A 20042-nucleotide genomic window follows, 5' to 3' on the forward strand; every position below is an offset into this window, starting at 1 on the left:
CATTAAAGCATTTTGCTGATGAATTACCAGACTGTTCCTCTTTGACTGTGTTGGTAATTGCAGAGCCTGTGAGAGCAGCCAATGTGGCAGAATGGGAGGCCCGGAAGCGTGACATTCGACTCAAGAGAAGTTCATTCAAGCACTTGGAAGATTCGCCTTCCTTGCGAGTAAGAATAACCCTCTCCTGCAAGATGTCTGCGACGCACAATCCTGTCTGTGTCTGCACCATGGACAGGGGAGAGAAAAACATCAAATATGGAAAACAGACATAAGCACACTAAATACAGCTGAATCTATTGTGTATTGCAGGGGATATACTGTAGTACTCACAGACAAGTGAAAGACATCCATGAAAACAGAGTGGCCTTTCTGCGTCTTCTCGTTGAGACTGGCTGGGGACCAGACCCAGTATAGGTAGGTTCCGTCTGAGCAGAGGTGCAGCGTGGTCATGCTGCTGCCCACAGGGAAGTGATGGGCTGGCATGGGCACAATCTGGCACACCTGAAAATGACACAGTGAACATTAATCCTGGCTATGGCCGTGCACATTAACTGAATATTTAAGAGCTGGTTGGATAATTCTGAATTCATGTATGTATCATTACAATTCCCCCCTACCTCTTCACCTTTTGTATCTTTATTGAATCCTCATCAGAATGACATGCTGCCCAAACGTGAGCATGGTTTGTATGACTAAGTCACTTTTATTATGCTATTATGCAACAATAAATCTGCACTGAAATGACAAATATAACTATAATTTTATGCAGGATGTGGAAAGATTTACGATGCCAAATACACTCAATGGTACAACATCAAATCAAAAACAATAGTGGAATAATAATAACAACAGTACCTGGAGGGTGAAGGGGTCAATGACCTGGCACAGCTGATGAGGCTTGGCATCAAAGGAGGAGGGACGGTGGAGGAGGCGACCGCTGCTGAACACCACCCAGCCAGGCTCCAACTCTTCATTTCGACAGTATACGAAACCCCTACACAAACAAAGAGCATTCATTTCACTGGATTAATTGAATGCTTTATTTTTCTGCTTGACATAATTTGTCAAAGACCCATGTGAGACACCAGAGGTTGATGTAAAATATGCCAGTATTTAAACGAATAATCATCTCCAAACAGAAAAAACAGCAAAATGTATACATTATCTACAGGGTGATAATCTGCTGATGCATTATGTCAACAGTTCTCTGCAGTATTTAAAATACTTTCAACAGACTTAAACATCTTGTTTACCCAACTGAATGCTGACTATGACAATATATTGACAGTGTGTCCTCTAAGAAAAGCTGTGGTGAACTACTTCAAATCTATTATAGTCTAGAAATCTAGTCCATTGCCTGCCATGACTACGGCTGATTGTGCTAGTTCCTACCGGTTATTTACGGTGGTTCTCACTGTATTAGAATTCATTTTCCCTTCAGAGATGTTTTGTGACTTTTTCTCAGATGTAATCAACAAAACAGAGATACTTCTAGAATAAAACTAACAAGCCTAAATCTGACACATGTATCTTTGCTGCAAGCTATTCTGAAAGTGTGAACATGAACTCTGAACTCTTTGAATTCTAAAAACAGTGTGGAAGGAAGCTGCTTGCAAATTGGGCAATTTGCTACCATAGCATGGAATTAAGATGCAGAGCACACATCACACCTCTGTCATTTTTAAAATCAACCGAGTCAATCAAAGACAGTTGGGGAGGATGTGACTGTGTCCTGCAGATATTAGTTTAAAAATGTCCAGGAAATAATGTAGCATCTTTTTTTTGCCTTGGGATGGGTAAGTGATAAGGGATATTTTTAGTGTTTCACTCTCTCATTCTGTCTCTGTCTCTTGCTGTGCTCTGAATGCTGCAGACAAAGAAAGGCAGGCGGGAAAGAGTGTCACATTACCTCAGTGTCCCATGTAAACCAGAGCCCAGCTTGCTGAGTCCTCTCCCAGAGGAGTTAGTGGTATACAGATAGAGCCCGTCTGTGGCTAGACAGCGCCCCAGGTCAGTGTCTGCAAGACACACGCACCGAAATAAATAAATAAATAAATTCAGTTGGAGGTTAATGATAGACATATGATGGACAACTGAGATGAAAAGTAGGGGGAGGTATCAACAGAGGAGTGGATGAAACCAGGCAGAAGAATTAGGATGCTAAACAAGGTGGAGGAATCTCTTTGCTTTGTTTACTCTTTGGATATGCCTTCAGAGATCTGGGTAAAAAGACTCAATACTGATGTAGTGTCAGATTATCTTAAAATATGCGCAAATATGCAACTTGCTTTACATGGATATACACCCTGATCAGTTTCCACCACACACAAGGTCAGCTGATCGATTGGTGGAGAATGAAACATCACTCTCCTCTCCTCTGCTTTATCCCCTAAAACTCTCGCAGTCACAACTCCAGTCTTTAGTTTCACCTTAAGCCCAAATGTCTTCACAGTAAAATACAATAAATTTAGGCCAAATGAGCCTTACATGAGAGAATGTGCTCCATGTGCTCTGGAGGCTTATTACACAAACATTTTTAGAAGGATGTTGTACCTTTACTCTCTGCTCCTCCAGCAGAATTATCAGGTGTGGGTAGCATGTCCTCAAAACCCCAGGACACACTGTGTTTGCCCCCCAGGAGGCAGGATGGAGAGCCTGGGCCTCCTTCCAAGAGCAAAAGTCTGAAGCAGGAGAGATACAGAGCGGTTACAAGTTGGGAAACCCACTAATAATTACCTTTCAGATGAAGCAAAGTAATGCCCTCACCTGTACAGGACATCTGACACAGGGAGCTGGCCCAGATCGGTTTGCTTCTGCAGCAGGTGAACTGTGTGGATGAAGGTCTTCAGAGATCCCCTGGAAAATAGTTTGGCAGATTAGTCAGAGGGCCTCAGCATGAAACACATGTGAAAGCTCATTGTTAAGTATTTCTGGAACTGTGAGTGGAATAATACTCAGCTTGAATTATAGAGGCTGTCCGATGTAATGTGATGGGAATTAAAATACTATTAAAATAATCTTTTTTGAATCTGAATAAAAGGATCTTTTCCATTAGAACACAAGCGATTATTTTACAATGCCACTCTCTGCAGGGTGTAATGAGCAACCTACTTAAGTTTGTGCAGTGTTCATTTACTGCTTCTTTTCATCCAAGACTTAACTATCAAGTAATTCTATATTCTGGGAGACGATCAACGGAGGGCTACTTGAGTGCTATTCTGGTTTGTCTCCTTAGCTTTGGAAAACAGCCTGAGCAGGACATCAAAACAAAAAGAAAGGATCGATAACAACATGATGATACTGATTGCAATGCCTACAGTGATAACATATTTTTACCATCAATCATATCAAATACTATCAAATGTGCATTTTGACAATTCTACTGCAAGACTGGGGCCAGGCAGAGAAACACTGCCATGTGCTGTTCAGGGATGTATGTTTGGTTCAGTGTTTAAATGTTCCATAGGAAAAAATTAGTCATCCTTGTGTCAGTGCCCCCCTCTACACCTTACTATGTAAACACCCTATCAACAGCCAATATCAAAGCACATGGCGATGCAGTCTCACATAGCAAATCTGCTAACCGACCCCACCAGAGGTGAGGGGGAGTAAAGCTGATAGCTCTTTAATTAGCCTCCACCACTGGTGAAAAGGCACCAGAGCTGGATAGTTCCCCACAACAAAGAGCTCTCAGCCTCAACAGAGGCTAAACAAAGAGTGGAGAGTTCTGGTTTTGACAAGTCAAGATCAGTTGTCACCAGCAGAAGCCAGAGTTCAGGCACAAAAAAACCAAGCACATTCTGCTCTTCTGTGGGCTAGGTGACAAATACAAGAAATATCAAAACAATTATATCAGACTTGTAAGTTTGACTTATTTTGCTATTGTTGGGTTTTTTTTTTGCATGTAAGCCAAAGACAAGGAAAACATTGTCACCCCTTCCTATACATAGACACACTGTGTGTGAGGTCTGTCTCTCCTCAAGGGCCCTCTGCTGCTGCCCTATTTCACAAGCTGTGGCTGAAGCTACAACAGTTCAGACTACAGCAAACTCTGTCTGTTTATAATCACAAATTTAAGATAAGAATATCCACGGTGGTAATAGTAAGGAATAGTGTAATCCAAACGAGACTGCTACAGTGTGTTATGGATGGTTTTGAGCCATAAGTCAGGCATGATCATTCATGTTGCATACACAATGAAGAGAGAGAAGACATAAATTAATCAGTTTGTTTGTTATATGCTTATTTTGGCTGCAAAGAATAACTGACTTAATGATGTTTAGTGATGTAATCACATATCATTTGGACTGCTTTTACTTCTCAATGAGTTCCTGATACTTAAAAAGTAACAATGGGTCTTCAGTATATGTCTGGCTACTATAATAACCCTTTACTGAACATTATTGGTTCAGTACACTGTCTACAACAGCCAACAGAGGGACGATGAGTAAAGAATGTAAGGCCTCACCTAGCACAGGCAAGGGCCACGAGTGCAGCAGCAGCGTTTTCCCTCTGTCTGTGTGTGTGGAGAATCTGCATCTGAGCTTGCCCCTGTAGTTGGCCTGACTCCTGGGTACCATCTTCCAGCCAGGAGCAGAGCAGCCCTTCCAGGCCATTGAGGCAGTCAGCGGGCTCTTTGCTGAGGCTGAGCGGCTGGCAGTCCCGGAGGCAAGCCAGCAGTACCTCTGCTGTGACACCGCAGAGCGCCGGGTCACTGCGGGTCTGGGACTGCAAAAGGGGGAAGACCAGCAGCAAACCAACACGGGAGGTGAAGGGCGCCTGCTCGGGTTGCTGGAGCAGACCTTGTCTTTTGAGCAAGGCCAAGGTCTCCTCATCAGCCCCTCCAGTACCCTCTCGCTCCTGTTGCTCCTCCAGGGCCAGCTGCCGCTGCGCCCCCCAAAGGCCACGCAGAGCATTGAGCCGGTACTCCAGCAGGCGAGCATATGCATTGCTCTGATTCCCACAGACGGCACGCAGACGCTCGGCTAGCTCTACCGGGTTCTTTGTCTCAAATGTTAGAATCTGGAGTGACGGACAGGGGTGGAGGGTAAGAAAGAAAAGAGGAGAAGATAAAAAAATGACGTTAACAGGAGTTATAACTGTGACAATTTGTCTGCAGCTTTATAAAAGAAGCTTGGTCTGGCTACAGACAAATTTAATTTTGCATGTCAAAGGAAAAATATGAATTCAACTAAAGGAGAAGAGCAAAGTGGTAGAGAATTTAAATGACACTGACATGGATTTGAATTTAGGGTTGTGAGAGATATCTCTGTGTTCTACTTTACCTGAATCCAAAGTTTCAGCTGAGAATAATTTCACAGAACATTTGACTTCATCTGTAGTGTATGTGCTTAACCAGCATGATGATACAAAAAAAATCTTTTTAAACTAAGCAAAGGGTAAGGTTGGTCTACCTTCAGAAGAGTCTAAAACAGCCAATTTGTGCACAAGGTGTATTACACTGTTGGCTAATATGCAGCTAAGATTTTATTTTACAAACAAGCAAATTATTTTACAGGCCTGTGATTTATCAGTACTTACAGTGTTTCTTCAGTCTAACTATGAATCATTTTCACAGAATTAACCCTTGTGTCTACAGTTCTGTGGACTACGAAATAATGGTCAGAGATGGCATATTTAGGATAGCTTATCACAAGTGAAACAATGTGCCTCATGTGCACTTAGGCAGTATTTCAGATATTGATTACACTCTGTGGCCCACAGACCATGGGCTAGAAAAAAAATCCATTATACCATTTAGCAGGCACAATTTGTATTGATTCAATTTCAGAAACGCTACTAATGTTACAGTAACACTCTTTAACTGGATGCTGGGCCTTCTCCACCTTGCTCTGCAAAACACTGCTGCAAGTGGATAAAAATAGTCAGCATCACAACACCTACGAAAACGGCACTGAATGACCCAGTCAGTCTTAACGCTGGACACAGAGATGTAGAATATCAGAATATAACCTGGAATAAGAAGACAGACTGAGGACTAACAACAAATGGTGCAAGGATTTTCTTTTTTTTGGGGGGGGGGGGCTATGTTTTGGTATGAGCTACTACCTGCCATACGCAGGAGGGTTGACACCAACAGACACGGCTGCTTTACTTCTATTTGCACCTACCCATTTCTAAAAAGCTTTAATTAAAATGTCACTCTTATGAGTCTCTCCCCCATACATGTTGCCACTTTTATTTTATTATCCTTGGGATCCCTGAGACATTATCACGCGGATAATGTAACTATACTTTACATTCAATACTGTATGCCCCAAATTCATGATATATACAGAAGTTGCAGAATTTGATTATATAAAATGTCTGTTTGTCACAACAATGTTGTGCGCCTTGTTGTAGGTCACTGTGGTTGGCGCTGTTACAATTCTTTAAAAAGGTACCAGGGCAAAGATTAGTGTAAGAACACAAAACAGCCTTCAATTCACACATGCTGCTAAACTACACAGTGGTGCGCTTAACAATATCTTGTGCATTTCCCCAAGTTAAAAGACCAGCTGTCAGTTATTGTGCCTTCACCAGCATGTCCACAGTGTTTCTTCTTGTTCTAATTCAGCTTAAACAAAAAACACAATTTCAGAAGCTGTGTCTGGTCACTGCAGCTTTGCTGTTGAGCTTAACAAACTGACAAAACAAAGGGAGAGGGGTCAAGTTCAAACCTGCTCATTCACATTCATTAATGAACTAATGGTTTGTCATCTGTCAGAGCTGCCGATAGAACATATGTACTTACATCAGCCATAATAAACAGCATGTGGCTGATGACTGAACAGCAAAGGAGCCATCTGCAGCTGCTGTTTTTCTGGTACGAATATAATACTAGTAGCAAATATAATGTGGTATTGTGAAGAAAGGCAGCTAACAAACTGGTAATTTATAGGACCAGTTAGATAGTCGGTGGAGAGGTTAGAACAAATAAGGTTATGTTGTAGTACACACAGCTGAATGCACCACACTGTACATTGTAAAAACTAAATCAAGCAGACAGTGTCTGTTGATGAGCACAAAAGCCTTACACCACTCTCAGCATAGCTCCTGTGTAGTAAAAAAAAAAAAAAAAAAAAAAAATTCTCCACTATGAAATATGGAACTGTGCCAACATGCCACTTCTCATCATACAGCTGAGGTTGACCACTGTTATAACACACTCTAAAAAAAAAAACATGTATTGGAATATTAGCACATTAACATTAATTTCTTCAGAATTTTAAGATGAACCCCAATTTATTTTGAATGTTTTTATTTAGTGCTATATGTGGACCAAATAAAAATGTTTTTGAAAAGCCATACTTGCAAGCTTCCGCTTTTGTTAAAATTCAACAGATGCAAAAACTTTTTATTAACAAATTTAGTGTTGTTTTTTTTTCCTATAAAATGTCATCAGGTAAAAATCCTGAAATGGGAACAATTGATTGCAGCTGTGAACTCATGTAAAGTTATAGTTAAATACATGAGACTCAATTCACAGCATGTTGGATTAGCTATACATGATATTTCATAAAAATTGGTTAAAATGTCAATGTTAATAGCAACAATTAGATAAAGGCACTACCAATATTATGGCTAAATTAGTTTACGTAGTTAAACATCACTGTGAGTCACAGTCCAACATTCATCGTCATCTACCACCGACCAGACATTAGACACCAGCTCATAAACATGTGACATGAGTACTGCGGCAAATTAACTCTACAGACTAATGGATACCACTGGCTTTATTTTATTTTTATTTTTTTTCATGGCAGCGCAAGGAAATATAGAGGATGTTAATATAAATTGATAGCTTGAAGTTTCTATCAGCATTAGTGTAAAGTATCCACAACTTAACAATTTAGATACTTCCGGGTTCGAGATGTTGCCTTCAAAATAAAAGGCCTGTATCCCAGACAAAAAACATTAAATGCACATTATGTACATTAAACCTGAACACTGAAGTTAAAATAACCTCTGTCACGCACATAACTTTAATTTGGGCTCACAAAGTCTAAATTAGGGGCTACTTGATAAACATAACAGTAAATATGGGAAAATGGCTGGCTATACAACTATTTTAAGATACTGTATACGTGACCCCATACACACCATGTACAGTTTATACCCAGTGTTATACACTCAGCAGCACTAGATAAAACGTTGCTTTTTTGAGTTTAGAGAAGAAAATACAGGTCATGAGAGATGGCAGCTATTAGCTGAGTGTTCTACACTTGACAATGATTGTAAAACATTTGACATTAAGTGGTGTCCCTGCAGTTCCACAGCTCATAAACCACAGGAGCCATGTCATCTTCAGTTATCACTCATCTTTGGATTAATAGCTACACAAGCCTTCATCTAGTTACATAAAATACTGGTCTCCACACTTCTACTTGAGCACCCAAAGGAATGTTTACACTTTGATGCAATTTGAGGAGTCGCCTGCATGGAGAAGCTGCTGCCCTGGCACTACTAATAAAGTTGAAGGAGTGCAACTTGACACCTGAGGTAGAGGGATAGCATGCAAGTGTATGCGCCACCTCATATTCGAATCGAGTTATTTGAATACTATAATTGATTTCAAATTACACATAACATTACTTGAACGTGCCATTAACTGAAACAGTGTTTGACCATATAAACTTTTAGAGATTTTAACATTACACAATTCTGCATTTGTCATTCGATTGTAGCCGATTGAGTGGCATAATTTATTTTGACTTCTATTTTGAAGGAAGTACCCGGACATGAAGTGACCATGAACTGAAATTGTTGGTCAATAACAAGCAGGGCAGGAAACTTGCAAACGTTAGCGCTACCGTTATCACTGAGGGTGTGTTACAGCAGACAGTGAAAACATTTTTACATTAAAAGACAAAAAAAGACAACATGATCATAGTAATGTGCGTGTGTTTCTATATATAAACCTTTGTGTGTATGTGTGTGAGTGTGTGTGTCCGAGATGGTTTTCACCCACCTCCTGCTCGGTGTCCCCCTGCTCCGACACTCCAATTTCACTGGGCAGTTCGGCCAGATCTGTGACCCGAATGAGTCCGTCGTGGAGGAAAATTGTTTCCTCCTTCACCGAAAGCCACTGGGACGAATCCACAGCCCCGGAGCCCATCGCTCTCTCCTCCGACAGTGATGCCAAAGGGGTCGAACATTAAAAATTCAGTGACAGATTGACAGAAACGCCCTAGCTAGCCTGCTAGCGAGCTACAATAACATAACAGCCGTTACCGTCTCCGTGTTATCTGATGATGGTGTTTGACGGGGCAGACTGTAGTGCTAGGGAGCGCGCTAAAAAACGACAGCCGAGCAGTGAGCAGGCAGCAGCGGCAGCTCCTCTTCACATAACATCCGTGCTCGTGTCGTGCTAACAGCGGCTGCTAGCTGTCTGTCTGGCTCGGTTAGCTGGAAGCGGAGCTAACTTACAGTACGGTATCGTTATAACGTTACCGAGCAGAGTGGGCGTGACACCCCTACAAAATCTGTTATCGCACCGTACCGTTAAAACAACAGGGTTTTCAGGACGAAGACTTCATCTGTAGTAAGCTCATTTCACAGTTAAAACCTGGAGGCAGGCGGCTCCGCTGACGGCCCAGCCGCTGTGTCAGTGGCTGGAGAAGATAATGAAAGTCTCCCAGCTGTCAGTGCGACGCCATGTTTCCAAGGCCAACTAGCTGCTCCCAGCATGCACCGCGGGCCAGAATAAAAGCTGTCAAAAATTCATGAGTTCATTCTGGTGTCTAACAGAACAACACATTACTATAATAATAATAATAAGAAGAAAAAGATAACTATCATGTAGTTCAAAGATTATATTGTACAATATAATAACAAAGTTCAGGGTTTGGTCGTCACCCGCATATTTGCTGTCTTTACTGTACATCAGATCCATAGACCACAATGGAAATAAGTCCTGTTGCCTAATTGTGTTACCCCTGACATTTAATTGTGTGATTTTACATAGTCCTTCATGTCATGTAAAATACACAAATTTATTAAATGCAACATAGCAACAAAATCTTGAGGTCACATTTATGGCCTGTATGAAGCCTACTTGGCTATGGTGGTGTTTCTGGGGAGGTGCAAACCTGACAATTGTCTAGTTGAAGAGGAATAGATATTTGAATCTGTTTCAAACAACTGATGTAGCCAGTTTCCATCTCTCTTACCTTGGAAATAACATGTCAAAGAAACACTGATGCAATACATTGTAAGTCATTGGAGTTTATGAAAGGACAGATGAGGTGCACATTGAACATGTTGTATCCCTCACAAAAGGTTTTTGGATCAGGGATGTTTTATTTACATGTAGTAAGATATGTAATTTTGTATGATATATTATGAAGGGTAGGGATAGATCACACTACACTAAAGCTAATAAATGATAATCATTTCAATAGCTAAAAGGTAAACCAAGAATTTGTTGTGTAACTTTTCTCATTTAGGGTTATGATTACTGGAAGGTTGTGAGTTGTTTTTTAATGCATTGAGGTGTATGTCTAATAATTTTTCCTGACTAAATTAATATGTAGTGCAAATAATGGAATGTGTTTGCAAAATGGCCTCAACACATGATTTTCAAACAAAATAAATGAGTGTATTACATTTTCAAAGCACAATTGAACAATTGGATGGTTTTCAGTTTTGTATAACAGTTCTTTATAAATATATTAAATTCACATCCATGACATACTTACAAAAATATTACCAGATTGAAGGGTTTGAGTCCTTGAGTATTTTCATTGCACTGCCATTTTATACCATCAGAGAGAAACAGAAAATGCCGCATGAAATTTAAAGCTGATAAAAGTCATTGTTGCTGCACATGGCAGCTTAGTCTGTAATCATGTGAGCTGTGCCATAATATCAGCTTCTCTTTCCAGCCTTAGGCATCGCTTATAAAGTCGAACAGGAATCCCTCTTTTTCTGTCATTTCCTGAATTTCGCACCCCAGCTGTGTCTTTTTCCTCTATCTTCTTTAGTGCTCGAAGTAGGTCAGAGGCTTTAATGAAGCCCCAAGAACAGCTAGAAAAGAAACATACAAAAAATATCAGAAACAGAACCCAACCTAATAATCTTTTATATAGAGGAAAACTGAGTTAAGCCATTAGACCGGAGACTGTTTTCTGAGACAAATATGAATAAGCACATCTGAACTTAAAACCTTTTTCTGCGATGGCACTTTTTCTCCTTCGGCATTCTAAAGCAGTAGTAGGAGACAAAATCCATCACTAGCGTGGGGAGAACACTGGGCTGCTTGAAGCTTTTGATCTGAACAGCCAAGCTGTAAAATTGACAAAAAGACAAACAGTGGTCATTTACAACCACACATACAGAAATAAAGAGAGAAACAAGGCAGGAATTAAACAATATAGCGGGATATGCATTTGAGTGTGTGACTCAGAGAGAGAGAGACACAGACAAAGAAGGAGAAAGCTGCCTGAGGGGGCAGGCCTTCCTCATTGTTTATAACATACTGTAGATAGGAATGAGGAATAATAGTCTTACCATACATGCGCTGCTGTAGCCCTAAGTACAAACGTTACATACAGTAGTAGCTGGCATGATCCATCAGATCAAATGATATCCGTCAATTGTAAATAAAAATATTTAAAACATAGGGTTGTAACCTGCTATCACTTCCAAAAAGATTTTTCCATGGCAGACATGTTGACTAGTCAGTCAGTAACAGTAATGACAGCTCTCCATTAAATGTGACAGTGAGTCTGTATGCACTGTAGACCTTTTTTCAAGGAAAACATTTCGACATGTTACAGCAAGAAAGCCACAAGTGAAAATAATAAGATTATGGATGGCTGAATTCCATTTAGCTGTGTCACTGTAACACTGTCATAGTTTAAAGGGACAGTTGAACAGAACTGAGCTATCATTAATGTTATTAGTTAAACCTGTGTCAAAATGTCTGATGTAAAAAAAAAAAGGGTTTATGGCAAAACCCTGCACCTGGTAAACCTTAATGGAATGCAGCCATCGTTAACATTATTGGTTCCACCTGCAGCAGTTTTCCTGCTAAGACCTGCCAAAGTGTTTGCTGTGAAAAAAGTCTTTGACAGGTCTTCTGATGGGTGCAACTAGACAACAAGTAAATCTAAGAATAATCCTTTTTTTTTCTTTTTTTTTAGTTTTTAGTTTTGGCAGATATGCATATTACAGCTCAGTTTTACATGACTTCTAATTTTGCTCAAAGTTGCCCTGTTTAGTTCATCTCACTGCAAACTGCAGGTGGAACATGGAAGTAGCTCAGGAATGCATAATACAGTCATAATGGCTTGTTGGGATAGTAGCTTTTAGTTTGGTTCAACAGTTGTGTAAGGCTTTCAGTTCCTTGGCTTCAATAAACTATGTTGTAAAGCTCTAGCTTCCAGGGGTTACAGTCATGTTATGCTGAACTATTAATATTGTGGCCAAAATACACAAGAAAACACAAAGCATGATGTCCCAAGCTGTGAAGTAGGATTTTCATTCAATGCTCTGACACTGTCAAGCGTTTGCAATATTCATTTGTTTATATCTACCCCTGTTCTACAGCGGTAAACACAGGAGTAGATCAGGGGCCTGTCTAATGGAGTGGGATCACAAAGCTGTAAGGATAATTTTGCTGAGGAACAGTCAGAGCCCCCTTAAATCTAAAACATGGATTGAAGAAAAAGGCCAGGCTTTACTCAGTGCAGTTTTCCAGTTATCCAGTTATCCAGGAGAATACATGCCCCTGACATATATTTCAGTGATTATAAATTCAAGGAAGAAATTATATTTTTCATCTTTAAGACTCTTGCATTGTTGCATCTATATAAATATGGGGAAAAATGCTGTTATGTTACCGGCTGGTGCAACCACAGTGGTAGGCAGTCTTTGACTCCATATTCTGCAGATCATATTTCTTCTGCAGAGGAGGGATTTGATATTTACATTCATCCAGATGTTTGAAGCTTCCACACAGGAGCTGATTGTCTGCAGGAGCAAAAAGAAACACAGGTTATGATACAATTTACCTAAGCTATCAATCAGTGGTGAAAATTAGCATTCTCTCCCACCTGTAGGGGGCGTGGTAGCTCTGGCTCCATAAAAACATACTGCCCTGGACCCATACCTGGACCACCTTTTTAAATACAATAATCACACTGGAATTCTTATGTAGGGCCTTAACATAATAGCAGCATTACCCACCATAATTAATGTAATAAATAAATAGGTACAACAGTGACATTTTACGCTACTAATTTTTCTATCATCAATTTAAAACATGCTCACTCACTTACAAAACATTTAGGGTTGGTGTTAGTGATAATTCATATTATAGGTAATTCAATAATACAAGTCTTACAGTTTGTCATTAAATGCAAAATTCAAGTGATCATTTTAATTTTGACAGATTCGAGAGTTATCATCTTATAATGTTACCAGCCAGTGTGACAGATGACTCTAACTGATTTTACTGGCACTGAGTGCTTAATGGGTGGTCAACATTCAATTTAAATAAGTTATATTGAAGATCTCTGGCATCATTATAATTACTCGTAATATGCCTGGTGCTGTGAGCAGGAGCCTGTTATGCTGCAAAAGGCCCCAGGAGAAGTGATGGGGCACTGCATGCACTCACCTGTCATATTACGCAATGCATTACTTTGTTTTAAGATTCTTTCTTCCTTCGTACTTTGGGCTATGGTACTACCCATGGGCTCCTGGCCTGTCTTATTTTCTAGTAGACGCGAGTCAATTTGCTTTTGTGGCTTGCCATCCTCATGAAGAGAGGCTGCTGTCTTTAGTTTTGTTGTCATGGGTGTTGCAAATGTAGCTGTATTCCAGAGTCTCTTCAAAGTGTCTTGTCCGGATGTTTCCGTTGTCACTTTGACTAGCAGTCCATTTGTAGTTGTTGCAGCTCTAACAATTGTCAAGTGAGATCTTGTTGCTTGTTCCAGACAACTTTTACAACGAGGCGAAAACCCCCTCACAGGCATCCTAGATCCACAACAGCCACTTTGCTTTGGAGCTTTTCTGTGACTTTTTCTGGTTTTGGTCGCTGTTGTGATGGCTGTGGAGTGATTTGGGCTCTGTGTTAAAGGTGGCATGCTTTGTGTTGTAGATGATGGTTGTGGATAAGAGTTTATAGTCACCTGTGGTGGAACTTGGCTTCTCTGTGTAGGGTAAGCCAACAGGCCCTTTCTGGTGCGCTTCTCTTTTCCAACATTTTTTTTATTTGACATTGATGCCTTACTTTTAGAAGGATTTAAAAGACCTGTTATCATTGAAGGAGTAGTGGTGTGTGCCAATGGGGGCATTTGGGGGGGTGCGACTGTAGACAGTTTACAGTGTGTTTTACATCCTTTCCCCTTTGTCCCTCTGCGGTAGAAAGTGTCTTGTCTGGGCGGGTCTCTGGAGCCACATCTAGGTTCACTTTTTTGTGACTTTCTGCATGGGCCGATCACATGGCTTTTTGTTACCTCGCTTGTTAACTTGTTGCTTCTAGTGTTGTTCAAGTATTTGTTTGCAACATCAGAGGTGTTGTATGGGAGGGGATTTTTGAAGACGGCATATGGAGCCTGTTTGGCTACTTTGCACCTGTAGAGAGTAAACATGGATGTTAAAACCAAACCACAGAAAAAAAAACCCTTTTTCAAATGCATCTGTTGTATTTTAAACTTATACAAACCAAATTTGCATATTTATTTGATTAAGAACAGGTATACTTGTTTGGGATATGATCTGTAATTTCAAACACTCGTAATTTCAATGTAATGCCATTAATGCTCAAAAAAGGTTAATAATTCTTGTTTGTTAGTAACCTGATAGATTAAGTTATGAAAACAGAGCAGAGGACTGGCACAGCACACCTTCATGATTTTATGAGGTTTGGCAGTTAATCAGACATGTTACTACAAGCTGCAGAGGTACATCTGCTGCTCCTACACCACATGTGACCATGCCGTCATTTTCCATTGAACACTCACAATTGTGTCTAACAATATGCAGTTAAAGTGAATGCAGTGTGTTTCTCTTACATTCCCCACCAGTACATCTGGGTGCAACGCCTCTGATTTTTGAGCTCGAAGCAGGGAACCCGCAGGATGTTGAAAAAGCTATAGCCCACCATCGAGGAAACGGTATCATTCACATTCTGAAGACACTGTCGAAACCTTGAGAAAGGCGGAAAAAGAAAAAGCAAAGGTCAAAGAGTCCAGTGAAAATGAAGCTTTAGTGATGGCCCTCACTTGTAAGTTGCTTTGGATAAAAGCATCTGCAAAATAATAAAATGTAAATGTAAAATTAACACATGCATGGTGGGTAAATATCCATAAATGCTACACCATTTTGTCTATATCTTCTACAAAGTCCAAAAAGTTTATAGCAAGAGATAACATTTTAGGTGCGGGGTGAATTCTTAAAATGTGTCAGGTACTTGTGGATGAGCACTAAGAGTTAGAGGGAAAATGTAATACACATGCACCTGTCAGCACTAGATGTGAAGTGAGAAGAAAACAAACGTCTCTGCAGGTTTAAATAATAGATTGTGAAGGAGGAATGGAATGCTATCACAAAAACAGCAAGCACCGTGTTCAGTCTTGACATAAATAGTTTACCTGAAGGGCTGATTGCAGTGATATATTTATTAATCCTGAATGAATGGTAATATCATATGGCCCCAGGTTCTCCTTCTTAAATAGCTTTATAGTGACAAAATACTCACAGGAGAACCACACTTTTATTAGTAAGAAGTGCAAGGTATAAAATGCACCAACTACTACAACACCTATAAATTCAGCCTTCGAGCAGGTCTGTCCTCACTTGACTGACCATGACAGCCAGAGCGTTATGGGGATAGGTCAGGGGGGGATGTGATTTACAAGTTGCAGGAGTTTCCCTTGAGGCAAGAAAAACTTAAATATCCTGACTCAGTATTAGATGCCAGGGGTGGGCATTATGATGCTCACCTTTGGTCACAGTCACAGTGTGAGACGGTGTAGAGGTTGGGGTTGAAGACTCCATAATTCACTGTGAAAGCAGGGATGATATGCAAGCAGTGGTCGTGCTCACGACAGCATCTATCTGCATCTTCAAACATTCCTATGCACGAGAGCAAGACGTGAATTCAGTCAAATATCAAAGGATTTTTGGTATCAAAGAAAGCTGCAAGCAGAGATAGATTTTTTAGCTGATTTAAAACCAAAATGCTTCAAAGACAGTTAGCCTATTTGAAAATGAAAGATGTATGGGTTGTAAAATCAAGACCTTCAATTAAAAAAAAACCTACTGAGGCACATTTTTGTTTGACGCGACTGCCATATAATTACTCTGCAGACTTTCTAATTATTTTTCTTATGATGTAAATCAACCTCCATTCTCATTTCTCTTGAATTCTGTACAATAACTGCACCCGTGAAAGTGTCCCAAAAATGCTGCATTTTAATTAAATACACACTTTGTGGCATGCTTTCAACATCAACATTACAACAAAACAGTTCAGTTCAGCTTAATTAAATTCAATAAAATTATTCTTTGTATATTGAATCACTCTAAAATATCTGGTGTTTTATTTTTTAAAATGCCAGTCATAATATTCTTATGGGGAGTTCACACTGTTAAAGATTTCTCGATTAAAAAATGGTTAAGACCTGGAAGCAGGGTTGCCATGATGTTACTGTAAACAGTGTCTTTCTGTTGCTTAAATTTACAGTTCGCTGTTTTTTTAAATACAAACAAAAATGTGTTATTTTCTACTTTTACAGTAAAATATTGATGAAGGATTAGCAGTTTATTACTGTTTATTAGCACTTTTTTCACAGGCAGATTTCTACTACTAAGGTATTGATTAATTAACTTCTAGCAAAAAGAACTACTGTGATATTTTCTTTCCTAAACTCGATGAATCACTCCTTGGCACTCATATACATTGAATACCTTGAATAAATGTAGCTTTTAAAAATTGTAACTTAAAATTTTAAGACAAATAATACAGCTTCAAAGTGTCTTTTCAAATAATGTTTCTCTTTATTAAGCTTGTGAAAAAGTTTTGAAAAGCTTTCTTTGGCAAAAAACAAAACGTAACATAAGGAACATTTAGAGCAAATAAACAAAAATGTCATCATTTTAATACGAAATATTTTTACAAGTATTGTGGTCTGCATGAACATTAAATGCAAATAAACAAAAAAAAGAAAAAAAAGATCAAATATCATCAAGTTACAGAGTGGTGAATCAGTGATTAACACTGTTGACTTAGAGAGTGTGACTGACTGAATGAGTGATCAAGAATGACTTACTGAGTAACTGAAACAACAGTGTGGCAAAGAGACCACGTGTGTAGTGTTTGAGTGCGTGTTTGTGTAAATGGCTGTGTTCACTATGTAAAGTCCCAAAGTCCTTAATTTCTTTAGTAGACTGGAGACATGAGGGTTGACTGATGTAATAATTTTCTGGGTGACCTTCTCCGTATGTTTTAACAGGACTTTGCCCAGTCCAGCCTTGATGCCTCTCTCAAACTTTATCTCGATAAACTGCCTCAAAAACAAGCATCAGTGTTCAGAGTTTGTGGGAAAAAATAAACTGTACTCACTAAGATAATAATACAAATCACAGCACTACCTTATCTGTAGGTGCTGTTCCATTTTTATCATCTTTTTATGAGTTACATATTGTCACCTGTAAATCCGCACAGTACTGAAATTCAATGATTTCGCCAAAAACATGGAGCAAAGAAAGTGATGGTATTTTTAAATCCTTGATTTCTGTCAGAAAAGCTTCCGTAACATGCTCTAGTAATCAAATGTTTTAGGCAGCCTGAATGTGACCTGCTGTGAGCACACAATACCAGCTGAAGGAAGTAAGCATCTAACCTTCAAATGAATTCTTGATATTGAAGTTTTGAGGAGTAGTAAGTGGAAAAAACGGCAGCAGGTCTGGTCAACAAAGGGTTGCTGGGTGGCCTCACAAATGATGTGCCCCTCAGTGCTGATCATCCAGTGGTGAATACAGCTTCCTGATGTTTCACCTGAAACCTGACAAAGAAAAACCCATTTCAACATTGACATTACCACACTGCAAAGAATGCAGTGTCAGGAAAAATGAATTGAATGAATTACCCATTCACAGATGAGCCCTGTTCTTTTTGTTATGTACATTATAAGGTGGTGTAATGCAGAGTTAAACCATGTTGAACAGCCACCTTATGTCGGCTCTGTTCATAATAGTTTAAGTGACAAGTGATGTCAGTTTAGCTAGCTAGCTAACATTAGTAAACAAGCTCCCTGTAAAGTAAATCAGCAGTGTCCTCTCCAGGAGTGCACTTAGCAGATGCAAACACAAAGGAAGGTTAAGATGAAACTCATCCTGTAATTTAGAGGATAAGAATCAGAGTCCAGCTCAACTCTGACACACAGTGAAACTGAAACTGGTGATAAACAAGTTACCTTCCCGGTATCACAAACCCTTTCCCGCGTTTCCGCCGCTTAGCAGCTGTACAGTTCTGTGCTAGCTAACTTTAGCTGACAAAATACCTTTCAACCGCTTGTGTAAAGGTGTTTGTGTCAGCTCAGACTCTAATCTCAAAAATGAATTAAAACTTAATTCAAGTCCAATGCATTCACTCTGAATATAATTCGTTTAAGCGAAAGAATCCTAAACATAAAATGAAGAGTTCAAATCAGGGGAAGATCTCAGGCTTTATATCAAACATTACAAGTAAAATAGCTTGTGTTGTTTGATAGTATTCGACTACACAACATACCTTAATTGAAAATGTGATGTATTTTGCCAAAGCTAACAAATAAAGTAAAAAGGCACTCACCTATTCATTTGCAGGATGAAGATGGGTGAAAAAATCTAACTCAGCTGTTCAGTTTGGTCCAGTCAAACTTGGCTCTTTGTTTTCCCGAAATGCATTGCAAAAATGGTGAAGACTACTGTTTTCTTTCCTCCAAGCAGTAATACTGTAAAATACCATTATAAGCAATTTCACCTGGGAAATATAACAGTAATACAGTGCATTTAACAGGATTACACTGTTGACATTGTCACATAAACTAACAGAAACTTCTGTTACATTAATGTAGCTTTTGCTTATAACAAATACTACTGCACTACTGAATTTTATCTTCTATGATATTAATAAAGAGTATGTCTAGGACTTGCTGAGAGGTGATGATGTTTTTTGGGGGAGCAAACAGCAAATTCCTGTATTTTACATTCTTCCAGAAGGTCCAGGGTGTTAGCTAATAATGAGCCTACCCTATGGAAGTGACTCACATGTTTCTATCCATTAACCATTCCATCCATGTCTTCCCTGGCCTATAATATTTGTCTACCGAACAGACATGTAGGGCACAAAAAGTAATGAAATCAACATCCCCCACTCACCCAACTGCTCGTATCTGACCGCTTCGTTTCCCTTGCCGCACCACAGAGTTCCTGGCAATATCCAGGCGCGTTTCCGCCGAGCTTTGCCCTCTGTCCCATCTCTTCTTGTGCGCCTGGGAAACTTTGGCGCACTGGAGGAGACGAGCGCGCAAGGAGCATCCGGAGCCGACAACACACTGATATTCAACCGCCGGGTTATTTCTTGACTCTGAGTGCCGCTTCTGTCGCAGAGAGTGCGGTAACGCTCAGTGGCCAGTGGACTGCTGGTTACTTCGCATGTTAGCAGGCGCATGTCTTCGGACCACAGGGTGAGGTAGAAGGAGCGCACACCGGCTGCGTCCTCCCGCAGAAAAGTGATGCGCGTCTGTCCGTCAGCATCTGCAGGACTGTATCTGAGACAGGAGAGACCAGATCCGATCACATCTTGTGCTTTTGATAAAATGAGCCATGATAAGGAGAAAATAACTTGCTGTAGGACTCTGCTTTGCATTTCAATGTGAAATTGGTGTATAGCCAATCCTGTTTGAAGGGTTTAATCAATGTCTGAAAGGAGGAATTATTCCGCATTTGCTGCAGCATCAGTGTAGCTCTGCACCTGCCGGTTTTAAGGTGTCTGTCTCTGTTTGAGAGTCATGTGTGCCTCCCGGACTGTTTGTTGAGAGGGCCTT

General features: G+C 39.9%; 2 protein-coding genes and 1 long non-coding RNA gene across 3 annotated transcripts in view; all 3 read right to left on the bottom strand.

The window, feature by feature from the left end:
* Positions 1 to 9199, bottom strand: part of hectd4 (HECT domain E3 ubiquitin protein ligase 4) — a 35711-nt gene extending 26512 nt beyond the window's left edge. The window contains exons 1-8 of the mRNA XM_022753028.1: positions 8972 to 9199; positions 4469 to 5022; positions 2767 to 2856; positions 2554 to 2681; positions 1910 to 2018; positions 856 to 994; positions 331 to 501; positions 28 to 220 (exon numbers count right to left, since the gene is read on the bottom strand). Of these exons, the coding sequence (XP_022608749.1) occupies positions 28 to 220; positions 331 to 501; positions 856 to 994; positions 1910 to 2018; positions 2554 to 2681; positions 2767 to 2856; positions 4469 to 5022; positions 8972 to 9118 (1531 nt within the window). The 5' untranslated portion in view covers positions 9119 to 9199. The remainder of the gene's footprint in view (positions 1 to 27; positions 221 to 330; positions 502 to 855; positions 995 to 1909; positions 2019 to 2553; positions 2682 to 2766; positions 2857 to 4468; positions 5023 to 8971) is intronic.
* A 1517-nt stretch (positions 9200 to 10716) lies between these two features.
* Positions 10717 to 11678, bottom strand: LOC111231801. The gene is made up of 3 exons (XR_002665517.1): positions 11512 to 11678; positions 11168 to 11287; positions 10717 to 11028 (listed from the first exon to the last, which is right to left on the bottom strand). It is a non-coding gene; the product is annotated as an uncharacterized LOC111231801 (long non-coding RNA).
* A 1163-nt stretch (positions 11679 to 12841) lies between these two features.
* Positions 12842 to 19666, bottom strand: LOC111227221 (group 3 secretory phospholipase A2-like). The gene is made up of 5 exons (XM_022752657.1): positions 19375 to 19666; positions 15954 to 16086; positions 15024 to 15158; positions 13059 to 13114; positions 12842 to 12975 (listed from the first exon to the last, which is right to left on the bottom strand). The coding sequence occupies exons 1-5, from the start codon at positions 19664 to 19666 to the stop codon at positions 12842 to 12844; spliced, it is 750 nt and encodes a 249-aa protein (XP_022608378.1).
* Positions 19667 to 20042: the final 376 nt, after the last annotated feature.

Source organism: Seriola dumerili, unplaced genomic scaffold (genome assembly GCF_002260705.1).
Source record: "Seriola dumerili isolate Sdu_G_001 unplaced genomic scaffold, Sdu_1.0 BDQW01000017.1, whole genome shotgun sequence".
Classification (NCBI taxonomy): Eukaryota; Metazoa; Chordata; class Actinopteri; order Carangiformes; family Carangidae; genus Seriola; species Seriola dumerili.